The sequence below is a fragment of the Mytilus californianus genome, unplaced genomic scaffold (genome assembly GCF_021869535.1).
Source record: "Mytilus californianus isolate M0D057914Y unplaced genomic scaffold, xbMytCali1.0.p SCAF_14, whole genome shotgun sequence".
NCBI lineage: Eukaryota > Metazoa > Mollusca > Bivalvia > Mytilida > Mytilidae > Mytilus > Mytilus californianus.
Genome location: NW_026262626.1, coordinates 26,009,605 through 26,032,009, shown reverse-complemented (window position 1 = coordinate 26,032,009; position 22,405 = coordinate 26,009,605). Strand labels below are relative to the sequence as shown.

At 33.0% G+C, this 22,405-nt stretch overlaps 1 protein-coding gene and 1 long non-coding RNA gene across 2 annotated transcripts in view; one reads left to right on the top strand and one right to left on the bottom strand.

The window, feature by feature from the left end:
* LOC127724626 (uncharacterized) overlaps positions 1-21,013 on the bottom strand; it is a 42,347-nt gene extending 21,334 nt beyond the window's left edge. Inside the window, exon 1 of the long non-coding RNA XR_007992614.1 lies at positions 20,967-21,013. This is a non-coding gene — a long non-coding RNA (uncharacterized LOC127724626). The remainder of the gene's footprint in view (positions 1-20,966) is intronic.
* The window catches only part of LOC127724574 (E3 ubiquitin-protein ligase SHPRH-like), a 69,682-nt gene that overhangs the window by 28,729 nt on the left and 18,548 nt on the right, over positions 1-22,405 (top strand). Inside the window, exons 10-25 of the mRNA XM_052231574.1 lie at positions 295-374; positions 1,667-1,711; positions 2,943-3,021; positions 4,994-5,157; positions 6,703-6,810; positions 7,280-7,345; positions 8,738-8,820; positions 10,049-10,175; positions 10,847-11,023; positions 11,546-11,653; positions 12,132-12,274; positions 13,075-13,248; positions 13,982-14,050; positions 15,891-16,009; positions 16,907-16,977; positions 17,497-17,640. Of these exons, the coding sequence (XP_052087534.1) occupies positions 295-374; positions 1,667-1,711; positions 2,943-3,021; positions 4,994-5,157; positions 6,703-6,810; positions 7,280-7,345; positions 8,738-8,820; positions 10,049-10,175; positions 10,847-11,023; positions 11,546-11,653; positions 12,132-12,274; positions 13,075-13,248; positions 13,982-14,050; positions 15,891-16,009; positions 16,907-16,977; positions 17,497-17,640 (1,757 nt within the window). The remainder of the gene's footprint in view (positions 1-294; positions 375-1,666; positions 1,712-2,942; positions 3,022-4,993; positions 5,158-6,702; positions 6,811-7,279; positions 7,346-8,737; positions 8,821-10,048; positions 10,176-10,846; positions 11,024-11,545; positions 11,654-12,131; positions 12,275-13,074; positions 13,249-13,981; positions 14,051-15,890; positions 16,010-16,906; positions 16,978-17,496; positions 17,641-22,405) is intronic.

Genomic DNA, 22,405 nt, shown 5'->3' with positions numbered 1-22,405 from the left:
TAGCTTGTTTGCTAGCTGAACTGTGATGTCATTATGAGGTTAGGTAAACTACCCTCCTTTTGAAGTAGCCTAGTCCTACAGACAGATAGATTGGTTATCTGTCGGACTAGTCTACTCTTAAAAGAGGGTAGTTTACCTAACCTAATAATGACTTCACGGTTCAGCTAGCAAGCAAGCTAACCACAGATATTACCTTTACCTACACACTCAATGCAATCTGCTGTAAAGGCAAATTCAAAATATGTCTTTTAGCAGTTGTGCAATGTACATGTTCATTTTATGATTGTTTTCCAGGTGAAAGTGGTAGAAAATTCAGACACCCCAAAAGATTTATGGCTATACCCAGTCCTTTGATAGCTGTAGAATGGTGGAGGGTAAGTTATTTCAGTAGTGCTTATAGTTCACCTTCCTTTTCTATTTTGTCAATGAACCAAACTATTTTGGATTTAGATTTTATATTGTAAAACTGGAATTCTGTCATCTGTGAATGTCTATATTGACAAAAGATGTTAAATATGTCAGTTGTACTTGATGGAATTTTCTGTTAAATATCAGGAAATTAATGTGAGATAAAATGAGGTAATGCCGGTTATCTTGTTAATGTTTTATTATGGCTTGTATTTTACAGCTGATTGCATTGAGTGTGTAGGTAAAGATAATATCTGTGGTTAGCTTGCTTGCTAGCTGAACCGTGAAGTCATTATTAGGTTAGGTAAACTACCCTCCTTTAAGAGTAGACTAGTCCGACAGATAACCAATCTATCTGTCTGTAGGACTAGGCTACTTCGAAAGGAGGGTAGTATACCTTACCTAATAATGACTTCACGGTTCAGCTAGCAAGTAAGCTAATCAAAGATTCTACCTTTACCTACACACTCAATGCAATCGGCTGTAATACTTTGTCATTTGTAATGTTAATTTGGATCAGATAACACCAAATTGTCTTTGTGCATGTGTCATACACATGTATTTGAATTGTTGTGTAGTTTGCAGTGTTCCAGCTAAGATTTAGGGGCAGAGGGACACAGTTTCAAAACAAAATTCACATTAGTGTTGTATCTTGTTTGAAAAGGAACAACTTAATCTGTTTATAGATAAAATAAATGAAATAATTGAATACTTTTTTTGCTGGTATGCTGGTAGTTTTGAGTTGTAATCAGTTTTTTCTTGTAGAATAAATGCATAATACTTTTGTATTAAAAAGGATTCATGTTGCTTAGAAAGCAAAAATTGCATAGGGCAGGACTTTGAGAACAGGAAGGGGAGAGGGGACCTGTGCCTCTCTACTTTAGGCTAGCTAGGACACTGAGTTGCAGTTGCCTTTACCTTGCAGTTGATCACGTTAAAAGATTAATCCTAAAAAAATAACATGTGATTTTTGTTTTGCAACCAGATTTTTCTTCCACTACATACATACATAACTATATGATAAATATTTTATAAGAAATTTAACAATTATAGCTTAGCATATATAAGCAAAAATTGGGAAGATAATTTAGGAGACTTTGTTCAGTGAAGGAGATTTGGACTTTTCTCATAAGAGACACTTCTTTTAAAATCCTAATTAGCTATTATGTAAATAATTATGGTCACTGAAGTTTGTATATAAATGTTCGATTTTTATTATGTACCCATTCTTTATATACTGTTTTATTTATTGTTACAGATCTGTCTAGATGAAGCTCAGATGGTAGAGTGTACAACAACAAAGGTATTGAAATGGTTGTTCTATCTTCTTGACATTTATTCAAATCTCATACATTTTCCTCTCATTTCTATTTAAAATATACCGTATAGCGGGTTATTTTCGCGGATAGAACAAAATAGCCAAAATTAATTCCGCCAATTTAAAAGTGCACATGCAATGGTATTGATAAAAGATTTGAATCCACCAAAATATTTTGTATACCTTATTCAGTGAAAATGGCGAAATTTTACACCCGCGAAAATAACCCGCTATACGGTAGCTTATCCTTACTAATTTCTTACAGCTGTGAAACAGAAGTTTATGCAAAGAAACAGAAGTGATAAAAATGCTTTCCTATAATTTCAAAGTAAACTATGGATGAGATAGATTAAAACATGTATCTTATTAAAGAAATTACAAGGTTTTAAAGCTTTGTCTCTGGGTGACACATTGCTGGGGACATAAAAACATTGGGCGTCCATCTGTCCATCCAGTCTTGTTAGTGCTCTCATGTGTACAATTCTTGCCAGATTTTTATGAAACTTATAGATTTTATCAGCAATGTCTCGACCTAGTTAAAAAATCAGTGCAGATCAGTTTTTTTTAAAATAGTTGTGCCCTTGGAAATATTAGTTATATGGAAAATTGCATTGTTAGCGCTCTCATGTGTACAATTCTTGCCAGATTTTTATCAAATTTATATCAAAGGTTTATATCAACAATGTCTTGGGCAAGTTTGAAAATCAGTGCTGATCAAATAATATGCCCCTTGGAAATATTAATTATGTTGGAAATTGCATTGTGCTCTCAAGCCTTCATTTCTCTAAGATATTGGTAAAAAGTTTTCAAAGAACAAAAAAACAAAAAAAGAAGTTTAATTTTAGTTATTTCCTTTTGACAGATAAAATATGTGCAATGGTTGAGACATTTGAACTTTGTTCTTTTATACATTTTAGCTTTATGAATTGTAATAGATAGGAAATGGTATGAAAGAACAGGAGACAATCTGTAATACAACTTAAAAAAAAAATTTAACGCTCCATTGAAAACAAGGAATTTCAGTAAATCCTGTGCAATGGAAAGGAAATAATGATAAAGTGCATGCCAAAATTGAAAAAAATACAGAAAACTCATGTAACCTTTTGACACAAACCATATTCAGCTTTTCTTTCTCTTCACACATATTTTATCATAGTTCTGGTATGTAATCTGAATCCAAATAAGCTAATTAATTGCTTATTTTGATATATTTTAGACAGCTTTGATGGCTCTGAGATTGACAGCTGTCAACAGATGGTGTGTTACTGGTACCCCAATTCAAAGAAGTGTAGAAGGTATCGGATGCAAAAATCTGCAATTTTGTACAGCCTTGATATTATGTGTTTGTAATGAAATGTTATACAAAATTTCACTTTAGCCTTGCATGACTAAATTCAGTTTCATTCCAAACAGCTCAATTGCATTTTTCCGTTTTATCCCATTGATAATAGAATCCCTCTCGTGTCCATTATCTTAAAAAGTTAACAAAAACAATTAAATTTTTTGCAATGGTTTATCTTCTTATTTCAATGAATTTTAACTGTACATCATGTTATAAAATTATAGAAAAACAGAGGTTTTCATGTTGTCCAGACACACTTAATTTTGTTCAAGTACACATACATATGCATTTATTAAAATCTTTGTCAAGGAATACTGAGACCTGTTTTTGGACCAAGAAAATGCAGTTTTTGAGAACTATTTCAAATTTGCCAATAATATATGGAATTGCATAAGATCAAAGAAATATGATTGAATTACTCAAGTTTTTTATGGTATGACATTACACAATTACATGTACTTCATTGTTTTGCATTGCTTTCATGAAAATGAAGAAAAATACTGAATTTGTGCAGTTTTCCACCCATTGTGGAAATGTTTCCAAGTAACATCATGATAATTTTATAGAATAAGATTTCTCAACAAACCATAGTGCTATTGGAACTCATCAATTGAGAAATTTGATTTTTGTCGAGCCTGCGACTTTTGTCGCAGAAAGCTCGACATAGGGATAGTGATCCGGCGGCAGCAGCTTTAGCTAACTTCTTAAAAGCTGGAAGACCTGGCTGCTTCATACTTTGTATATAGATGCCTTATGTTACGAAGAATCCGTCTGTCACATGTCCATTGTCCTTGACCTCATTTTAATGGTTCAGTGACTACTTGAAAAAAAAGTTGTGATTTTTTTGTAATGTTAATTTCTCTCTTATTATGAGTAATAGTATAACATATTTGGTATGTGCGTACCTATCAAGGTCCTCATGCCCGTCAGACAGTTTTCACTTGACTTCAACCTCATTTCATGGATCAGTGAACAAGGATAAGTTTTGGTGGTCAAGTCTATATCTCAGATACTATAAGCAATAGGTCTAGTATATTTGTTGTATGGAAGGATTGTAAGGTGTACATGTCCAACTGGCAGGTGTCATCTGACCTTGACCTCATTTTCATGGTTCAGTGGTTATAGTTAAGTTTTTGTGTTTTGGTCCATTTTCTTTTACTTTATGCAATAGGTCTACTATATTTGGTGTATGGAATGATTGTAAGGTGTACATGTCCAATTGGCAGGTGTCATCTGACTTTGACCTCATTTTCATGGTTCAGTGGTCAAAGTTAAGTTTTTGCGTTTTGGTCTTTTTTCTTATACTATATACAATAAGTCAACTATATTTGGTGTATGGAAATATTCTATGATGTACATGTCAGTCTCGCAGGTTTTATTTGACCTTGACCTCATTTACACGGTTCATTGCTCAGTGTTAAGTTTATGTGTTTCAGTCTGTTTTTCTTAAACTATAAGCAATAGGTCAGCTATATTTGTTGTATGGAAGGATTGTAAGCTGTTCATGTCTGCCTGGCATGGTTCATCTGACCTTGACCTCATTTTCACAATTCATTGGTCAATGTTTAGTTTTCTTGGTTAAGTCTGTTTCTTAGATACTGTAAGCAATAGGTCAACTATATTTAGTGTATTGAATGATTGTAAGGTGTACATGTATTTCTCGTTTGGTTTATATGACCTTGACTTCATTTTCTTGGATCATGTTAAGTTTATGTAATAGTTGTAGTAAAGCTTTCATTTAGGACTATCAACATAATATTAATGGTTAGTAAAGAAGGCGAGACATTTCAGCGTTTGCACTCTTGTATTTCTTAACACCTTTTACCTTAGTATTTATTGTTAAGACAAATTTAAGATATTGTATGATAACTTTTGAATTTGCACTAATATATGGGCCAAATATTGCCCCTTCTTCTTTGTTTCAGATCTGTATGGACTATTCCTATTCTTGGGTATAGATCCATTCTGGGTAAAGCAATGGTTTGAAACAGTTTTGTTTAAACCATTGTGTCATGGAGTTACCAAGCCACTCTACGATACAGTGTCATCTATACTGTGGAGGACAGCTAAAAAAGATGTTATTGAACAGGTAAGATACATTTCATTTAACTGATATGAAATACATTTTATTGCTTATTTGTATATAATATTGCATTATAGTAACCAATAATTTCAAAGCTTTGCCATTGCTATTGATAAGTTATTCTAATTTATCTGGTAAAATTTATCAGCACTTCTGTGTTGATATGAATTATCATTGATATGATCATAATTTTAAGTTAATTGTTTACAAAATTTAGAATGTTCAGAATACTATTTAATTTATTTGATATGATTGCAGGAACCAATGGTTCTGAATAATGATACAGGTTTATGCTCTCTCTGTTTCACATGTTAATAACATTACTTGTCCAAAGGACTTTAACCGCCCCTGTGATCTTTTAGTATCACATAATAATAACATTACTTGTCCAAAGGACTTTAACTGCCCCTGTGATCTTGTAGTATCACATGTTAATAACATTACTTGTCCAAAGGACTTTAACCGCCCCTGTGATCTTGTAGTATCACATGTTAATAACATTACTTGTCCAAAGGACTTTAACCGCCCCTGTGATCTTGTAGTATCACATGTTAATAACATTACTTGTCCAAAGGACTTTAACCGCCCCTGTGATCTTCTAGTATCACGTGTTAATAACATTACTTGTCCAAAGGACTTTAACCGCCACTGTGATCTTGTAGTATCACGTGTTAATAACATTACTTGTCCAAAGGACTTTAACCGCCACTGTGATCTTGTAGTATCACATGTTAATAACAAAACTTGTCCAAAGGACTTTAACCGCCCCTGTGATCTTGTAGTATCACATGTTAATAACATTACTTGTCCAAAGGACTTTAACCGCCCCTGTGATCTTGTAGTATCATGTGTTAATAACATTACTTGTCCAAAGGACTTAAACCGCCCCTGTGATCTTGTAGTATCACATGGTAATAACATTACTTGTCCAAAGGACTTAAACCGCCCCTGTGATCTTGTAGTATCACATGGTAATAACATTACTTGTCCAAAGGACTTTAACTGCCCCTGTGATCTTGTAGTATCACTTGTCATATTGGTGGGTCCACTCTTGTAGGTTTGAATGTGGTATATACTGTGGATTCATTAATATTCGTTGGATACCAATGTTCGTGGTTTTCGTGGGTACAGATGAACCACGAATTTAAATGTTAAACGAATTACAAATTTTCTATCAGGTTGCTTGCTGACTTTGGCAAAACCACGAAATCACATATCCACGAAAAGGCAAGTTTTCCGCAATCCACGAAAATTGGTACCCACGAAAATAAATGAATCCACAGTACTGCTTCTCCTCTATGAGGGGAATTTAGGGTGAAGAGCAAGGAAATAAACTCATCATAGATACCAGGATTAAGACTTGTACGCCAGACAGGCGTTTCCATAACAACCGACTTGTCAGTGATGCTTGAATCAAAAAAGTTAAGAAGGCCATATAAAGTACGAAGTTGAAGAACACCAAGCATTGAAGTTGACTAGGCATTAAGAATAATGTGTTCCCTAAAACAAGCATTGCTAAATATATAAGTACTTGTATTATATGTATTACAGATTAACATACCAGAACAGACAGAACATATTCATTGGCTGACGTTTTCTCCTGTTGAAGACCACTTTTATAGAAGACAGTATCAAGATTGTGTTAGAGACTGTATGAAGGTAATTTACATATGGAAATTAACTGTCAACTTTTTCAGTGACCTACATTTTTTCCTATTCTTCACTGAGTAAGAGATTTTATGAAGGAAAGTACAAAAATGCAATATGATAATCATATAAAGAAAATGGGAGGAAAATGCATTAAAAGTATTGTAAACACTTTACCTGGATATATATATAACATGTCTTTTGAACAATAAAATGTTTTTTCAACCAGCTTCAAATTCTATGGGACAATCATGAGTGAATAGATGAAATTTATAAATAATATCAAATTTTGCATTATGATTCACCAACTCTAGAAGGGGTGAGAAAAAAAAACATACTTTGGAAATCATGGTCATGCGGAATTTCTGAAATATACCATTATCATAAATTAATATTAAATTTGAATATACAGAATATACAAAATATATTTTGCAGAATGATTACATTTGAATATAGAGAATATACAAAATCTATTTTGCAGAAATTAAGTAAATGGGCAGACAACTCTACAAAGTTAAGCAGCTTAGACAGACAGACAATGAACCAGGTAACACATAATACAGCCAATCAGTATCATTGGGTCAATATCTAAGAACTGCCTCTGGTCCTGTAGTAACGTGTTCGCCTCAAGTGCGGAAGGTTGTGGGTTTGAACCTGAGCTGGGTCAAACCAAAGACTGTAAAATTGGTATTCGTTTCTGCTTCTCCGCTAAGCATGTGGCATTAAGGAGTAAGGACAATGACTGGTCGGCTTGGAGCCAGCATAATGTGTCCAAGTAGGTTGGACTATTTCCTTGTGAACTAGCATGGTAAAGATTTGGTTCATGGTGTAGGTCTAGTACAAAGCAGGGTTTATTCTCTTACATTTTGTATATCACATTATCATGCTCTGGTTTTGAATATGCATTTAATTTGCCACTGGACGTTTAACAGCCATCTATTCATCCATTGATATCTAAGTGACAAAGTGGAGCTATTTTTTTTTTCAATCATTATATAAATTCAGAGTCTTCAAAACCACCCCAATGATTAGGATTTTATTCATTCAAAATAGCTAATGATTCAAACTTTTATATGTGTCAGAGGTTTACCGACTTGATGGAAAATGCAGACTCAATTTTGTGAATAGGTATCAGGAAAATTGTACAAAACACATTTAATCAATGTGAGGTTTATCAAAATTTCTTAGAACTGGTTTTAATGCATATAGAATTAGGGAATAACTACTGTCTAAAGTATTTAACAGCAAAAAAGAAGGAAGCCCTTATACTATTTTCTTACAATGAAAACTTTTTTTCTTTTATGATTGTGGTCTGTTATCTTTTTTTTGTATGAAGAGACATTTCTTGTATCACACTGCACGAAGTGTGATACGAAAACTGTATTTATTTGATTTGCTTATGCAGCATCATGAGACGATATTATAACATTTCCATTGGTCATTTGTAAGTTCATTGATGACTTTCAGAGATTAAGACAATGTACATTTCTTCCATGGCAACAGACATATGTGATTTCTTCAATAATACAGAAAAAAAATTTCACCTGAAAATCTTCTTTTAGTCAAACTTTATTACATTCTGAGGCGAACAAAAAGTTTTAAGGTGTCTGGTGTTAAAGTTTGATGCCAGAACAGGACATATGAGGTCATACTGGTATATGCAAAAGACTAGATCAACAATTCGCGGAATTTTTCATTTAACACAATGAGAGTGTTAACCATAGGAGAAATAAGTTTAACAACTCGTGAGAACTGGATATCACTTGATATCAACTCTCGTTATTAAATTTTAAATAGTATTGATAAACTCGCCACAGGCTCGTTTATTATTATAACAAAATTAAATAAATTGAGTTGATATCAAGTGATATCCAATTCTCACTCGTTATGAAACTTATGATTTAAACTAATTTGCTAAACCTACAATTTTTAATTTCAGCTGTTGTATCCATTATTGAGATTAAGACAAGCGTGTTGCCATCCCCAGGCAGTGAGAGGAGAATTTCTACCTTTACAGAAAAGGTAAATATATATTCTGAAAACTAGACCATTGCTTTGTCATTATTCAATTCATAGTCTGCTGTGTACTTGGCAAACCAAGATATGAAATGTCTTCTCCTCTGGAACTACTGTGCCAAATTTAACCAAACTTAGCCAAATTCATTATTAGGGTATCTAGTTAAAAATTGTGTCTGATGACCCTACCTTCCAACCAAGATAGCTGACATGGCAAAAAGTAAAACATAGGGGTAAAATGCAAATTTGTCTATTATTTTGAAAACTGCTACAAATACAGAAAATCTGACAGGGTCAAAGTTATTGCCCTTAAATGACAATTCTTTTTTCTTCATTTTTGTGTTTTTTGTTAAATATCAAATATAGATAACATTAGATAGATAGAAACTTTAAAAAATAAAAAATGATTTTCAAGGCAAGATCTAATCAACGAATTCTTCAATCAACTTGTTATTGGAGTTATTGCTCTTTAATGACGATTTTTATCTGTTTTTTTATTGTTTTAGCCTATTATTTTGAAAACTATAACAGATAGATAGATACTTTGAATAGCTAAAATGATCAGCAATACAAGATCAACAAAAAAAAGATTTTTGTCATGAAATCTATTCTAGTCTACAATGTTGGAGAGTGTCCATTGTGGAAGATGCACATAGACCTATTTGAGCGACACAGGCTCTTTAGAGCCTCCAGTTCTTTTAATTGTAAAACTGTTCGTTTTCTAGAACGTTTTTGCATCATCAAATCCTAATGACTGCTTTTTGAACATGTCTTATAGATCTGCCCTTGAAAGTTCAAAATAATTCTTGAAGTGAGTCTTAAGGATGTTCGCTACTCTGTTCCAAAATAACAGGCTTTTTAAAAGACTGTTATAAATTGATAGTATATAAATAATGGAACTAAAAAAGCAGAAAAAAATGAAGGGTCCGTGTGCTTGTTTTCAAGATATAAGCCATGGAAAATTTGGCGGGAAATAATTCTCTCTTAGATTTTTTATACATTTAACATTGGCAACTTTTTTCTTTCAAAAACTATGAAAAAATAACAAGGATTTCATAAGATTTTTGAATATAGCTTTTTAAACTATATGTAATAATATTATGAAAAGAAAAGTAGGGGTTAACAGGCAAAATTTTTAATGGCACTACAGGGATAAAACCAGAGGAATATCTGGCAGAAATTCCAAAACGAGAAGAGCGAACATCCTTAACAGATTCCATTTTATGTCTTTCAGTACAATGACCATGGAAGAGCTGTTAGAATCACTGACAAAGAAAGCAAAAACTGAATGTGAAGAAGCTCACAGACAAATAGTAGCAGCATTGAATGGTCAAGCAGGGTTACATATCATAAAAAAACAGGTGAGAGATCCACTTACTGCTGATATGATATCATGCCATCTTACATTTAATATTAGTTGCTGTACTTCATAGAAGATTCCTTTCAGCAATGTCTGCGTTGGTGGTCATAAAAATTTACTCAGTCCTCGTAGTACAAAATTTGTGCTTGAAACACCAAATCCAGTATTTTGATTGATTGATATCTGAGTCTGAGTAGGATAATCGTGCTCCAAATTTTTGTGCCCCATTTATGGGCATTATGTTTTTTCGGTCCGTTCGTTCGTCTGTCTGTCCATCGGTCTGTCCCGCTTCAGGTTAAAGTTTTTCAGGTTATAGTTTTTGGTAAAAGTAGCTTTTGATGAAGTTGAAGTCTAATCAAATTGAAACTTAGTACACATGTTCCCTATGATATGATCTTTCTAATTTTAATGCCAAATTAGAGTTTTGACCCCAATTTCACGGTCCACTGAACATATAAAATGATAGTGCGAGTGGGGCATCCGTGTACTATGGTCACATTCTTGTTATGACTGGTAGGCTAGAATTGTGTTTATCTTGAATACCAGAGAAAAATTTTCAATGAATGACACCCACCCATCCATAAAAATGTTTTGTCAAAGTGTTTTTATACGAGTAGTTGTTAATGTGGAAAGTCAAGCATAACCACATTAATTTTACTTTTTGTCTTACAGTATTTAGAGGCAGTAGATGGATACAGAGAGGTATTGAGGTCTGTAGAGGAACATAAGGAGGAGTTACGTACTGACGAGTTACAGCAGTTACATGCTTTACATAATCTACAGGAAGTAATGGCATTGAAACCTAAGGGACTGGAGCCTACACTCAGGGATGGTCAGTTGTCTGATCAAGTAAGTAAAACTCTATCTTTTTATGTCCATTTTGTGGCCTGGGCATATGCATGTATTGTATGACCCATATTGATTATAATGTCATATTTTTAATCTTAGTGTTTTTCTTATGAAATTTTGTGTAGATCACAGTTATTAGATAGTATCTAATTAATCAATCCACCACTTGTCTAGACTAAGAGTGAAAGAGAGCCGAAAGATACCAAATGGATATTCAAATTCATTAGTTAAAAAACTGACAATGCCATGGCAAAAAAACCAAAAAAAATATGAAAAGACAAACAACAGTACACAAACACAACATTGAAAACTAAAAACTGTGATTTAGACTTTCTAGCGTATTGGTAAAAACACTCTTATATGGATGTGTTGTCTTCATGAGGGGTTTTTTTTTGGGGGGGGGGGGGGGGGGGGCGGGGGGGGGGGGGGAGGATTGCTGTGTTATTGAAAATAGTATACCACATTACAAGTTATATAATTACTGTCTTTTAAGTATATGAAAATATATTGTACATTCTACAGGCAAATGATATAAGACACAGATATATGACCAGAGCAGAGGCCAAAGTAACACAGGCTCAGCAGCATCTTAAGTCTGTACAGGATAATCTTAACCAAGTGAAAGATGAGGTAATTATCATTGTGGTTTTATGTTGACAAAAATTAAGTTGAAGTAACTAATGATATTGTACTTTTGTTTTTTTTTTTTATTGGACAATGATAGATTGAATAAATATCTTTATATATATAAAAGGGAGTATTTGTGCCCATTTTCACCTTTTATCCCCTTCTTTATAAACAATATTTAGTGAAATCAGAACTTTCTAAAAGTACTCATTAATAAATCTGTAAAAAAAACCATATATACATGTATGTTGTATGTCCCCAGTTTTCTGGAAAGCTGTTTTGTTTTTGTTTCTAGGGTATTAAACTTTAAAAAAAAAAGGGGGGGGGGGGAGGGCTACCTGTGCTTAATTTTTCACAAATTATTCCTGTATACCTATATGTTAAAAAATGGACAAATATTTAAATGAAGTTGTATATTTCATGAGTTTCCATCTTAATTTCATAAAAAATTTAATGTTGTTCATTTACTATTGTTTTCCAGTTTGCAGAAGGATCAGAGTGGTGGCTAGAATTGATAGACCATGCTGTTGAGAGAGGTATTCATGAGGATCTTGTGGAACACATCAAATCAGACCTATCTGACAATGCTGGAGAGTTAGGACCACACATATCAATAGCTAATGTGTAAGTAATGGACCCCTAAATCTGACAGGGCTGTAGAGTTAGGATCACTCATATCTATAGCTAATGTGTAAGTAATGGACCCTAAATCTGTCAGGGCTGGGGAGTTAGGACCACACATATCTATAGCTTGGGTTGATAATTGTCTAATTGGCAATTTTACTACAATCTCCTTATTTTTATATGCTAGTTATAAAACTCAGTGATTACATTTGCCATGCATTAATTTTTGCTTTTTTGTGAAAGAACTTATTGATTTGATTTGATTTTTGGTGTTTTAACGCCACTTTTAAGCACCGCTTTTGGGCTATTTCGTGGCGGCCAGTTTTTATTGGTGGAGGAAGCCGGAGCGCCCGGAGAAAACCACCGACCTTCGATAGGAAAACTGACAATCCTAGTCAATTAAGATTGGAGTCGAGTGCACCCGCACGAGCGGGGTTCGAACTCACAACCTCATTGTTGACTGGCTAGTGATTACAGTAGTAACTACTTAGACCACTCGGCCACCGAGGCCCCTAAGAACTTATTGAAGGTATAAATATAGTTAAGTAAAACAGTTTGCATTAATATTGTAGTGCAAAACTATTATGTGACAAACAAAGCACGAAAAATGAATGCAGCAAAAATTTAATAGGTGTTTGTATTTTTCACTGAAAATTAAGCAAATAATCAATTAATCTACATTGTATGTACAAATGAATATTTCATTTTGGCTCAATTGAATGAATATTTATATGCCTAATTAAAATGTTAATATCTGAAATAGAAATCACATGTTTCATCGTTAAGATGTTTCATTTTAGGTTTCATGACACTAGAGGATTAGAATTAGTTTTAGAACAGAGACTTGAGGCCCTGGAATCTGCACGTGAGAAACTGATGACTTCCTTAAATATGCTGAGTCAGGGACTCACTCCTGCCATGATGAGTGAGACTGTTGAGTGCTGTTTGAGACCAGTTGGTGAAATATCTGGAAAGTGAGTTATTCACAGCATATCAATGTAAAGGTTTTCAGATTGAATTCATTTAAATTGTTCAATCTGAGTTACTTCCCACTGTTTAAATCTTAATGGAATGGTAAAAAATTCTAACAAGCAAATGAAAACATAAGAAGATGGAAATTTTTTATTGTTTCCTGTTGATGCAAAATTGCACTCAGTGACTGTCAAGTTTTCTTTCTGAACACCATATCAAAACCTCATTTGGTAAGGAGGTAAATTTTACAACTCTCTATTTCCTTAAGTGAAATTTTAATTCAAACATTAATATTTAAAGTGCTAAAAGAAACATAAAATGTTAATTAAAAAAAAAAATCGTGAAAAAATCCTAATAAACATATCAATTTAAACATAAATCTCCATATATTTAGAATTTAATTGCTTATGTGTGATTTTCAATTAAAAAGTTATCCATAACATTCTTCCTGACGTATGGGAAACACGAATAGGAGTAACATCATGCATCAGATTTCATATACAAGCAGTTGTTGATGTGTCAAAACCCTCAGTAGACAGGTACAGCTAACTTGAATCTGTTACTGATTTTTCAAATTTATACCTTGAAGGTATGTGTTTTTGTTTTGTTGAACATTTGGATGTGCATAGACCACAAAACATTGTTTACAACAAATAAAAATGATAGATATAAATGTGAACGTCTGAAATAAATTTTTGTGGATACTTTAAAAGAATTTTTTATTTATATTTCCAGATGTCAGTTTTGTGAGACAGACCAGCACTTTCAAGACTTTGAATCAAAACTATATTCTTTTACAGAGCAGTAAGTATTGGTATTTTAAAAATTATCCCCAGCATGAAGATAAACAGGTCACAGTATGTCAACTCCTAATAATGCATCCTTCAATGACATTAATCATTTTATATCTTGCATTTTTTGTTCGAGAAGAAAAATAAATTCTGGTGTGCCTTTATGTATGAATAAAAGTAGATATGGGGTATATATCATTGAGACAGCAACTCAACAACACAAAAAAAATCAAAATAAATCCAAAGGTCAACATACAGTATTCAACAAAAGTCAGGTATGTAAACAATATGTTAAGCTCTAAATTGTCAGAAGTCTAGTAAAGAAGGGGATGCCTTTTTCAACAGAAAATGGAAGAATTGCCGTCAACATCTAATTCCTCAAAATGACGATGGTTTGATTTCTACCTCAGTGCTTGAATGTTACAAGATATGAACTTGTAAGATGCCATTTTTGTCGAGCCTTCGACTTTAGTCGAAAAAGCGAGACATAGCGATCCTACATTCCGTCGGCGTCCACAAATATTCACTCTGTGGTTAAAGTTTTTGAAATTTTAATAACTTTCTTAAACTATCCTGGATTTCTACCAAACTTGGACAGAAGCTTGTTTATGATCATAAGATAGTATCCAGAAGTAAATTTTGTAAAAATAAAATTCCATTTTTTCCGTATTTTACTTATAAATGGACTTAGATTTTCTGCCAGGAAACAACATATTCACTCTGTGGTTAAAGTTTTTAAAATTTTAATAACTTCCTTAAACTATCCTGGGTTTGTACCAAACTTGGACAGAAGCTTGTTTATGATCATAAGATAGTATCTAGAAGTAAATTTTGTAAAAAAATTAATCCATTTTTTCCGTATTTTACTTTTAAATGGACTAAGATTTTCTGCCAGGAAACAACATATTCACTCTGTGGTTAAAGTTTTTAAAATTTTTAATAACTTTCTTATACTATTTTGGATTTGTACCAAACTTTGACAGAAGCTTGTTTATGATCAAATGCTAGTTTCTAGAAGGAAATTTTGTTTTCTTCCAGTTAACATTACATTCAGTCTGCAGTTAAAGTTTTTAAACATTTATTAGATTCATAAACTATCCTGGATTTTTACCAAACTTGGACAGAAGCTTCTTAAAATCAAAAGATAGTATCAAGAGGAATATTTTTATTGATTTACTTCCTCATTCTTGTTGAGCCTGCGATTAACAGAAAAAGTAGGCGAGACACTGGGTTCCGTGGAACCCTTACGAATTTTTACATTCAATTATTTAGATTTATTATACTGCGTGTCAAAATACCAGATTTTGGTTGGTTAATACGAGGGAGATAATTTACTCTCCCATGACAAAAACTCTATTTCCCTTCAGGGAGACGCTTGGTCAAGTGATTGATTGATTGATTGTTGGTTGGTCAAGTGTTTGTTAAATACAAATGATTGTTATGAACAAGAGGTCATAGTTTATTACTTTGAATTTGTTTAATAGACAGTAATAACAGAACATTCAGTATAATAAATTAAATAACATATCTGAGAGGGTAATAGAGCAGATTGCTACCCCTCGAAAAGACTTTGTAAACCTTGGCTTCACCTCAGTTGACAATGTTTTCTCAGGGTAACAATGTGCTCTATTACCCTCTCAGCTATGTGTTATTTATATAAGGACAAAATACAGAGATATCTAAAGTCATTCATGCTATTTTTATGTTAAGTCCAAATGTACTTATATGTTGATGCAATGTACAGATTTAGATTATCCTTAGATTTTCAATGCTAGACTGTTTTAATAATTATAAACAACTGAGATTTTTTTCTCTTAGTAAGTTAAACTAATTGTATATTTACTGAATTGTAGAGGTGTAGTTATGTCAGGGGACCAGTACCAGGTGGGAACCAGAAGACAAGGAACTTGGGCAGATAGTCAAGTGGAGAAGTCACTTAAGGCTTTACTTAGCTTTGCCAAACATCAAAGATGTAAGTGAATACAATACACGAATTTCCAATTCATCTACCATAACAGGAAAAATTGTTCAATCATAAGATAAGATATTTGATATCAAAGATAAATAGAATGCAGTTACCAAGATATGAGCTTAGACAGTAAAACTTTAAAAAAAAAAAAAAAAAAAAAAGAGTTTAATCTATGTAACTTTACTTCATTCCATGAACGAAGTAATTTATCATACAAACTATTCACTGTGACTTTGAGATGAAGAACAGCAATAAAAGCGCTGTTCCTTTGCTTTTTTGTGTTTTTTTTGCTGTGCATGTACTGATTCTGTATCATGGATGGATATCCTTTGTTTTTCTAGATAACAAAAATTTCATACTATATTTTATGCATTCCAAATTTATGATGTCACACTCAACTTGGGATGAGTCGAACCTCAAATAAGTCAAATAGGTTTGTCAGGTCCGTTCAAATTAAGGAGGTTTGACTGTATTCATTTTAGTTATAAAAATCTTAATCTTGAAAGTTTATAACCTAATTAGGAATAGTACTTGCCAAAGAAAACATTGTTATGAGAATACTGATTATATCCATAACATTTCTGTAACAAATTTAAATTTGGTCCAAAGCTGTTGCCTATACTTGCATGAATGAAGTAGACCTTTAAAATGCATGAAATAAAACATTTTGCTAGATTTGGTACAATTTATAGATTCTGGTATTTTTGAAAGGAAAAATTGTCTATTGTGACAGGCTGTATGTTGACTTTTAGATGTCTTTTGGATTTTTGTGTCTTGGTTGCTGTCTCTCTGATATCAAGTATGGTAACCTTAATTTCTGCTGGTTTTGTAATTTACTATCAAAAATCTAACACTATACAGAACTTATTGTAACCCTCTGCTTGCTTCCTGTAATTTCAGTTAACAGGGATGTAATCAGCTCTGGTGTAACACACATAAAGGTCTTTGATGTTATGAAGAAAGAATTTAAGGTAGAGTACAATGATCACTATTGCACTTTTCGTTGCTGTCATTTTTTATTGGTGGAGGAAGCTGAAGTGCCTGGAGAGAACCACCGACCTTCATAGGAAAACTTATAATCCAAGTCAATTAATATTGGAGTGGAACACACCTGCCACATGCAGGATTCGAACTCAAAACCTGAGTGTTGACAGGCTAGTGATACAGTAGTTTGATTAGATAACTCAGCCACTGAGGTCCCTTTAAACATTAGAATATGTACATAATATTCAAAAGATAGTGGGAAACAAAACAATAGCCTTACATGTTTATATTGCTATTTTGATAAATAGTAATGAGCAGGCCTCGTTTCTGTTGACTGGCCAGCTGTGAATGTGAAGTTTGATAATACTGAAGAAGTAAATCAGAAACAATAGATGAAGGATCAACAATTCATCAATATGAGAATATTATATTATTTATAATGGTAAAAAGCATCCAGTGCAGATGAGTCAAACCAGACATATTCATCATGATTTAAATTATTTCAGGGATTGAGAGCTGTATGGATGTCCTTAAGAGAACAGGTATCCAGTGTAGATGAGTTAGAGATGGCTACTACCAGACTGAGGCTGAGGTTACCAGATGAAGCAGAGCCAACTACAGCACAGATGCATATCATAGAACCAGTCGCAGTAAGATTTATTTTTAGACTTTAAACTTATTCTCTGTTCTGATGGTTTTTATACGACCGCAAAAAAATTTTTGTGGTCGTATATTGGTATGACGTTGGCGTCGTCGTCGTCGTCGGCGTCGTCGGCGTCGTCCGGCGTCGTCGTCCGGCGTCGTCGTCCGAATACACAATGGTTTTAGCACTCTAACTTTAGTTTAAGTGAATGGATCTCTATGAAATTTTACCATAAGGTTCAATACCACAATAGGAAGGTGGGGATTGATTTTGGGGGTTATGGTACCAACAGTTAAATAATTAGGGGCCAAAAAGGGGCCGAAAATAAGCATTTTTGTAACTTCCAGACATAACTTGTGTGTTATTGTATGGATCTCTTTGACATTGTACTACAAGATTCCATATCACAAAGGGTCGATGATGGAATTGATTTTGGGGTTAATTTCCTCGAAATTTTAGGAATAAGGGGCCAAAAGGGGGCAAAAAACAAGCATTTTTCTAGTTTCATGACAATAACTTGTGTGTAAGTGTATGGATCTTTCTGAAATTTTACTACAAGGTTTCATTTCGCAAAGGGAAAGCTGGAATTGAGTTTTGTGGTAATTGCCCAAAACGTTTAGTAATAAGGGGCCTAAAAAGGGGTGAAAAATAAGCATTTTTTAGTTTCTAGACAATAACTTGTGTTCAAGTGTATGGATCTCTCTAAAATTGTATTACAAGGTACCATACCACAAAGGCAAGGCTGTTATTGAGCTTGGTTTTGGGGGGAAGGGGGGGTGATGAATCATAGGGGGGGGGGGGTCAAAAAAGGGGTAATTATTTTTTTTCGTTTAAGGAATAAGGGGAAAAAAGGTTAAAAAACTAGGGTTTCCATTTTAATAGACAAATAATTGAGTAAAGAACATTATTTAAAAGCAGTGTAAGGTTGGTAATTCAAACTCATTTAAATATCTCACCTGCACTATGTTTGAATTATGTAAATTGGAAATTTGCCAATCATTTTAGTATAATAAACTTCATTGGAAATTTGCCAATATAAAATTTTGCTGATGAAGGTTTTTTGTTTACCTTTAGTCTGACTCATATGATGTCATTTTCTATTTTAATAGCCTTATGATGTAGTTAAATTTTTTTTAATACTTTTATGATGTATTTTAATGCGCTTTTATGGTTGCAAATTTATTGTTTTAATATAATAAACTCCATTGGAAATTTACCAATAGTTTGTTTATTTTTAGCTATGACTATGATGTCATTTTCTATTTAATTTTAAGGTTACAAATTAATTTCAGTTTTAAATATTATTGTAAAATGTTTGCCCAAAACATTTATTAATAAGTGGCCAAAAAAGGGGGCAAAAATAAGCATTTTTTTAGTTTCCAGACATTAACTTGTGTTCAAGTGTATGGATTTCTCTGAAATTGTACTTAAAGGTACCATACCACAAAGGGAAGTGGGTCAAAAAATTTTTTTTGGGGGGGGGATTTTTTTTCCTTTTTTTTTTCTTTAAAATTTTCCATTTTAAGTTGGTTAATTCTGATCACAAAGAGAAAGTTGGAATTGAGTTTGGGGGATAATTGCTCAAATGTTTAGGAATAAGGGGCTAAAAAAGGGGTTAAAAATAAGCATTTTTTTTTAGTTTCCAACAATTAATTGTGTTTAAGTAATTGGATCTCTGTGAAATTGTACTGCAAGGTACCATACCACAAACTGAAGGCTGGGATTGAGTTTGGGGGGAGCGTGATGTGTGAAAATTTTCCACTTAAAGTTGGTTAATTATTTCTGATTTAGATATAAAAGCAAATAATAATGATGTGGTTTGATTTTATCAAAAACTTAAATTGAAGTTATGTATATTGTAAATTTAGGTTACATTGGAATTTAAGAATTGGCTTTGGGGTAGGGTTATGGCTCAAACCTTTAAATAATAAGGGAAAAAAAGGTGAAAAAACAAGGGTTTCCAGGTTAATAGACAAATAAGTACAAAACATTATTTAAAAGCAGTGTAAGGTTGGTAATTCAAACTCATTTAAATATCTCACTTACACTGCTTTTAAATTATGTAAATTGGAAATTTGCCAATAACTTTATTGTTAATAAATGCATTGGAAATTTGCCAACAATTTTAGTATAATAAACTTCATTGGAAATTTGCCAATATAAAATTTTGCTGATGAAGGTTTTTTGTTTACCTTTAGCCTTGACTATGAAGTCATTTTCTATTTTTATAGCCTTATGATGTAGTTGAATTATTTAATACTTTTATGATGTGTTTAAATGGGGTTTTATGGTTGCAAATTTATTGTTTTAGTTTAATAAACTCCATTTAAAATTTGGTAATAAAAAAAATTTTTGTTTATTTTTAGCTAGGATTATGATGTCATTTTCTATTTTACTTTTATGGTTGCAAAGAAATTTTTATTTTTAGATATTACTGTTAAATGATGCTGATTAAGGTTTTTGCTATGTTTAGCCATGACTATGATGTCATTTTCTATTTTAATATCTGTCATGATGTATTTAAATGGGCTTTTATGGTTACAAAGGAATTTTATTTTTAGATATTACTGTAAAATGTTGCTGATTAAGGATTTTGTTTATTTTTAGCCATGACTATGATGTCATTTTCTATTTTAATACCTTTATTATGTAATTTCCATTTTTAGATATTACTGTTAAATGATGCTGATTGAGGGTTTGAATGCTGGGATTGATTTTGGGGGTAATTGTCTCAAAATGTTAGGAATTAGGGGCCATAAAGGGGCAAAAAAACAAGCATTTTTCTAGTTTCATGACAATAACTTGTGTGTAAGTGTATGGATCTTTATGACATTGTACTGCAAGGTTCCATATCACAAAGGGAAAGCTGGGTTTGAGTTTGGGGGTAATTGCCCTAAACTTTTAGGAATTTGGGGCCAAAAAGGTGCAAAAAACCCAAGCATTTTTCTAGTTTCCAGACAATAATTTGTGTTCAAGTGTATGGATCTCTCTGAAATTGTACTGCAAGGTACCATACCACAAAGGGAAGGCTGGGATTGAGTTTGGGGGTGATGAATCATAAGGGGGTTTCAAAAAATTTGGGGGGGGGATTTTTTTTTCCTTTTTTTTCTTTAAAATTTTCCATTTTAAATTGGTTATTTCTGATTTATATATAAAAGCAAATAATAATGATATGGTTTGAATAGGTAAATTAAAAAATTTTAAGTTCTTAGACTACTTTCATTCTGTGTGAGAAACCTATGCTGTGTCAAATTTTAATTACAATCCCAAATTCAGTGCTGTATCAAGCTTGAATGTTGTGTCCATACTTGCCCCAACTGTTCAGGGTTCGACCTCTGCGGTCGTATCAAGCTGCGCCCCAGCGGAGCATTTTATTTTTTTTGTTTAAGGGTCAAAAGAATGCTAGATAATTTCATTTTTAACTCACCTGGCCCACAGGGCCAAGTTAGCTTTTCTCATCACTTGGCGTCCGGCGTCCGTCGTCCTGCGTCCGTCGTCCATAAACTTTTACAAAAATCTTCTCCTCTGAAACTACTGGGCCAAATTTGACCAAACTTGGCCACAATCATCATTGGGGTATCTAGTTTAAAAAATGTGTCCAGTGACCCCGCCAACCAACCAAGGTGGCCGCCATGGCTAAAAATAGAACATAAGGGTAAAATGTAGATTTTGGCTTATATCTCTGAAACCAAAGCATTTAGAGCAAATCTGACATGGGGTAAAATTGTTTATCAGGTCCAGATCTATCTGCCCTGAAATTTTCAGATGAATCTGACAACCCATTGTTGGGTTGCTGCCCCAGAATTGGTAATTTTAAGGAAATTTTGCCGTTTTTGGTTATTATCTTGAATATTATTATAGATAGAGATAAACGGTAAACAGCAATAATGTTCAGCAAAGTAAGATCTACAAATAAGTCAACTTGACCAAAATGGTCAGTTGACCCCTTAAGGAGTTATTGACCTTAATAGTCAATTTTTAACCTTTTTTCGTAAATTTTTGTAATCTTTTACAAAAATCTTCTCCTCTAAAACTACTAAGACAAATTTAACCAAACTTGTCCACAATGATCATTAGGGTATCTAGTTTTAAAAATGTGTCTGATGACCCCGCCCGCGAACCAAGATGGCAGACATGGCTAAAAAATAGTACATAGGGTAAAATGCAGTTTTCGGCTCATATCTCTGAAACCAAAGCATTTATAGCAAATCTGACGGGATAAAATTGTTCATTAGGTCAAGATCTATCTGCCCTGAAATTTTCAGACCAATCAGGCAACACGTTGTTGGGTTGCTGCCCCTGAATCGGTAATTTTAAGAAAATTTTGCAGCTTTTGGTAATTATCTTGAATATTATTATAGATAGAGATAAACTGTAAACAGCAATAATTTACAGCAAAGTAAGATCTACAAGTAAGTCAACATGACCAAAATTGTCAATTGACCCCTTAAGGAGTTATTGCCCTTTATAGTTAATTTTTTACAATTTTCATAAATTTTGTAAATTTTTGTAAATTTTTACAAAATATTTTCCACTGTAACTCCTAGGCCAAGTTCATTATAGATAGAGATAATTGTAAGCAGCAAGAATGTTCAGTAAAGTAAGATCTACAAACACATCACCATCACCAAAACACAATTTTGTCATGAATCCATCTGTGTCCTTTGTTTGATATGCACATAGACCAAGGTGAGCGACACAGGCTCTTTAGAGCCTCTAGTTTTATGCCAAAATGAAAAGATTGTTATGTCATTGGTTAAATTTTCATTGTT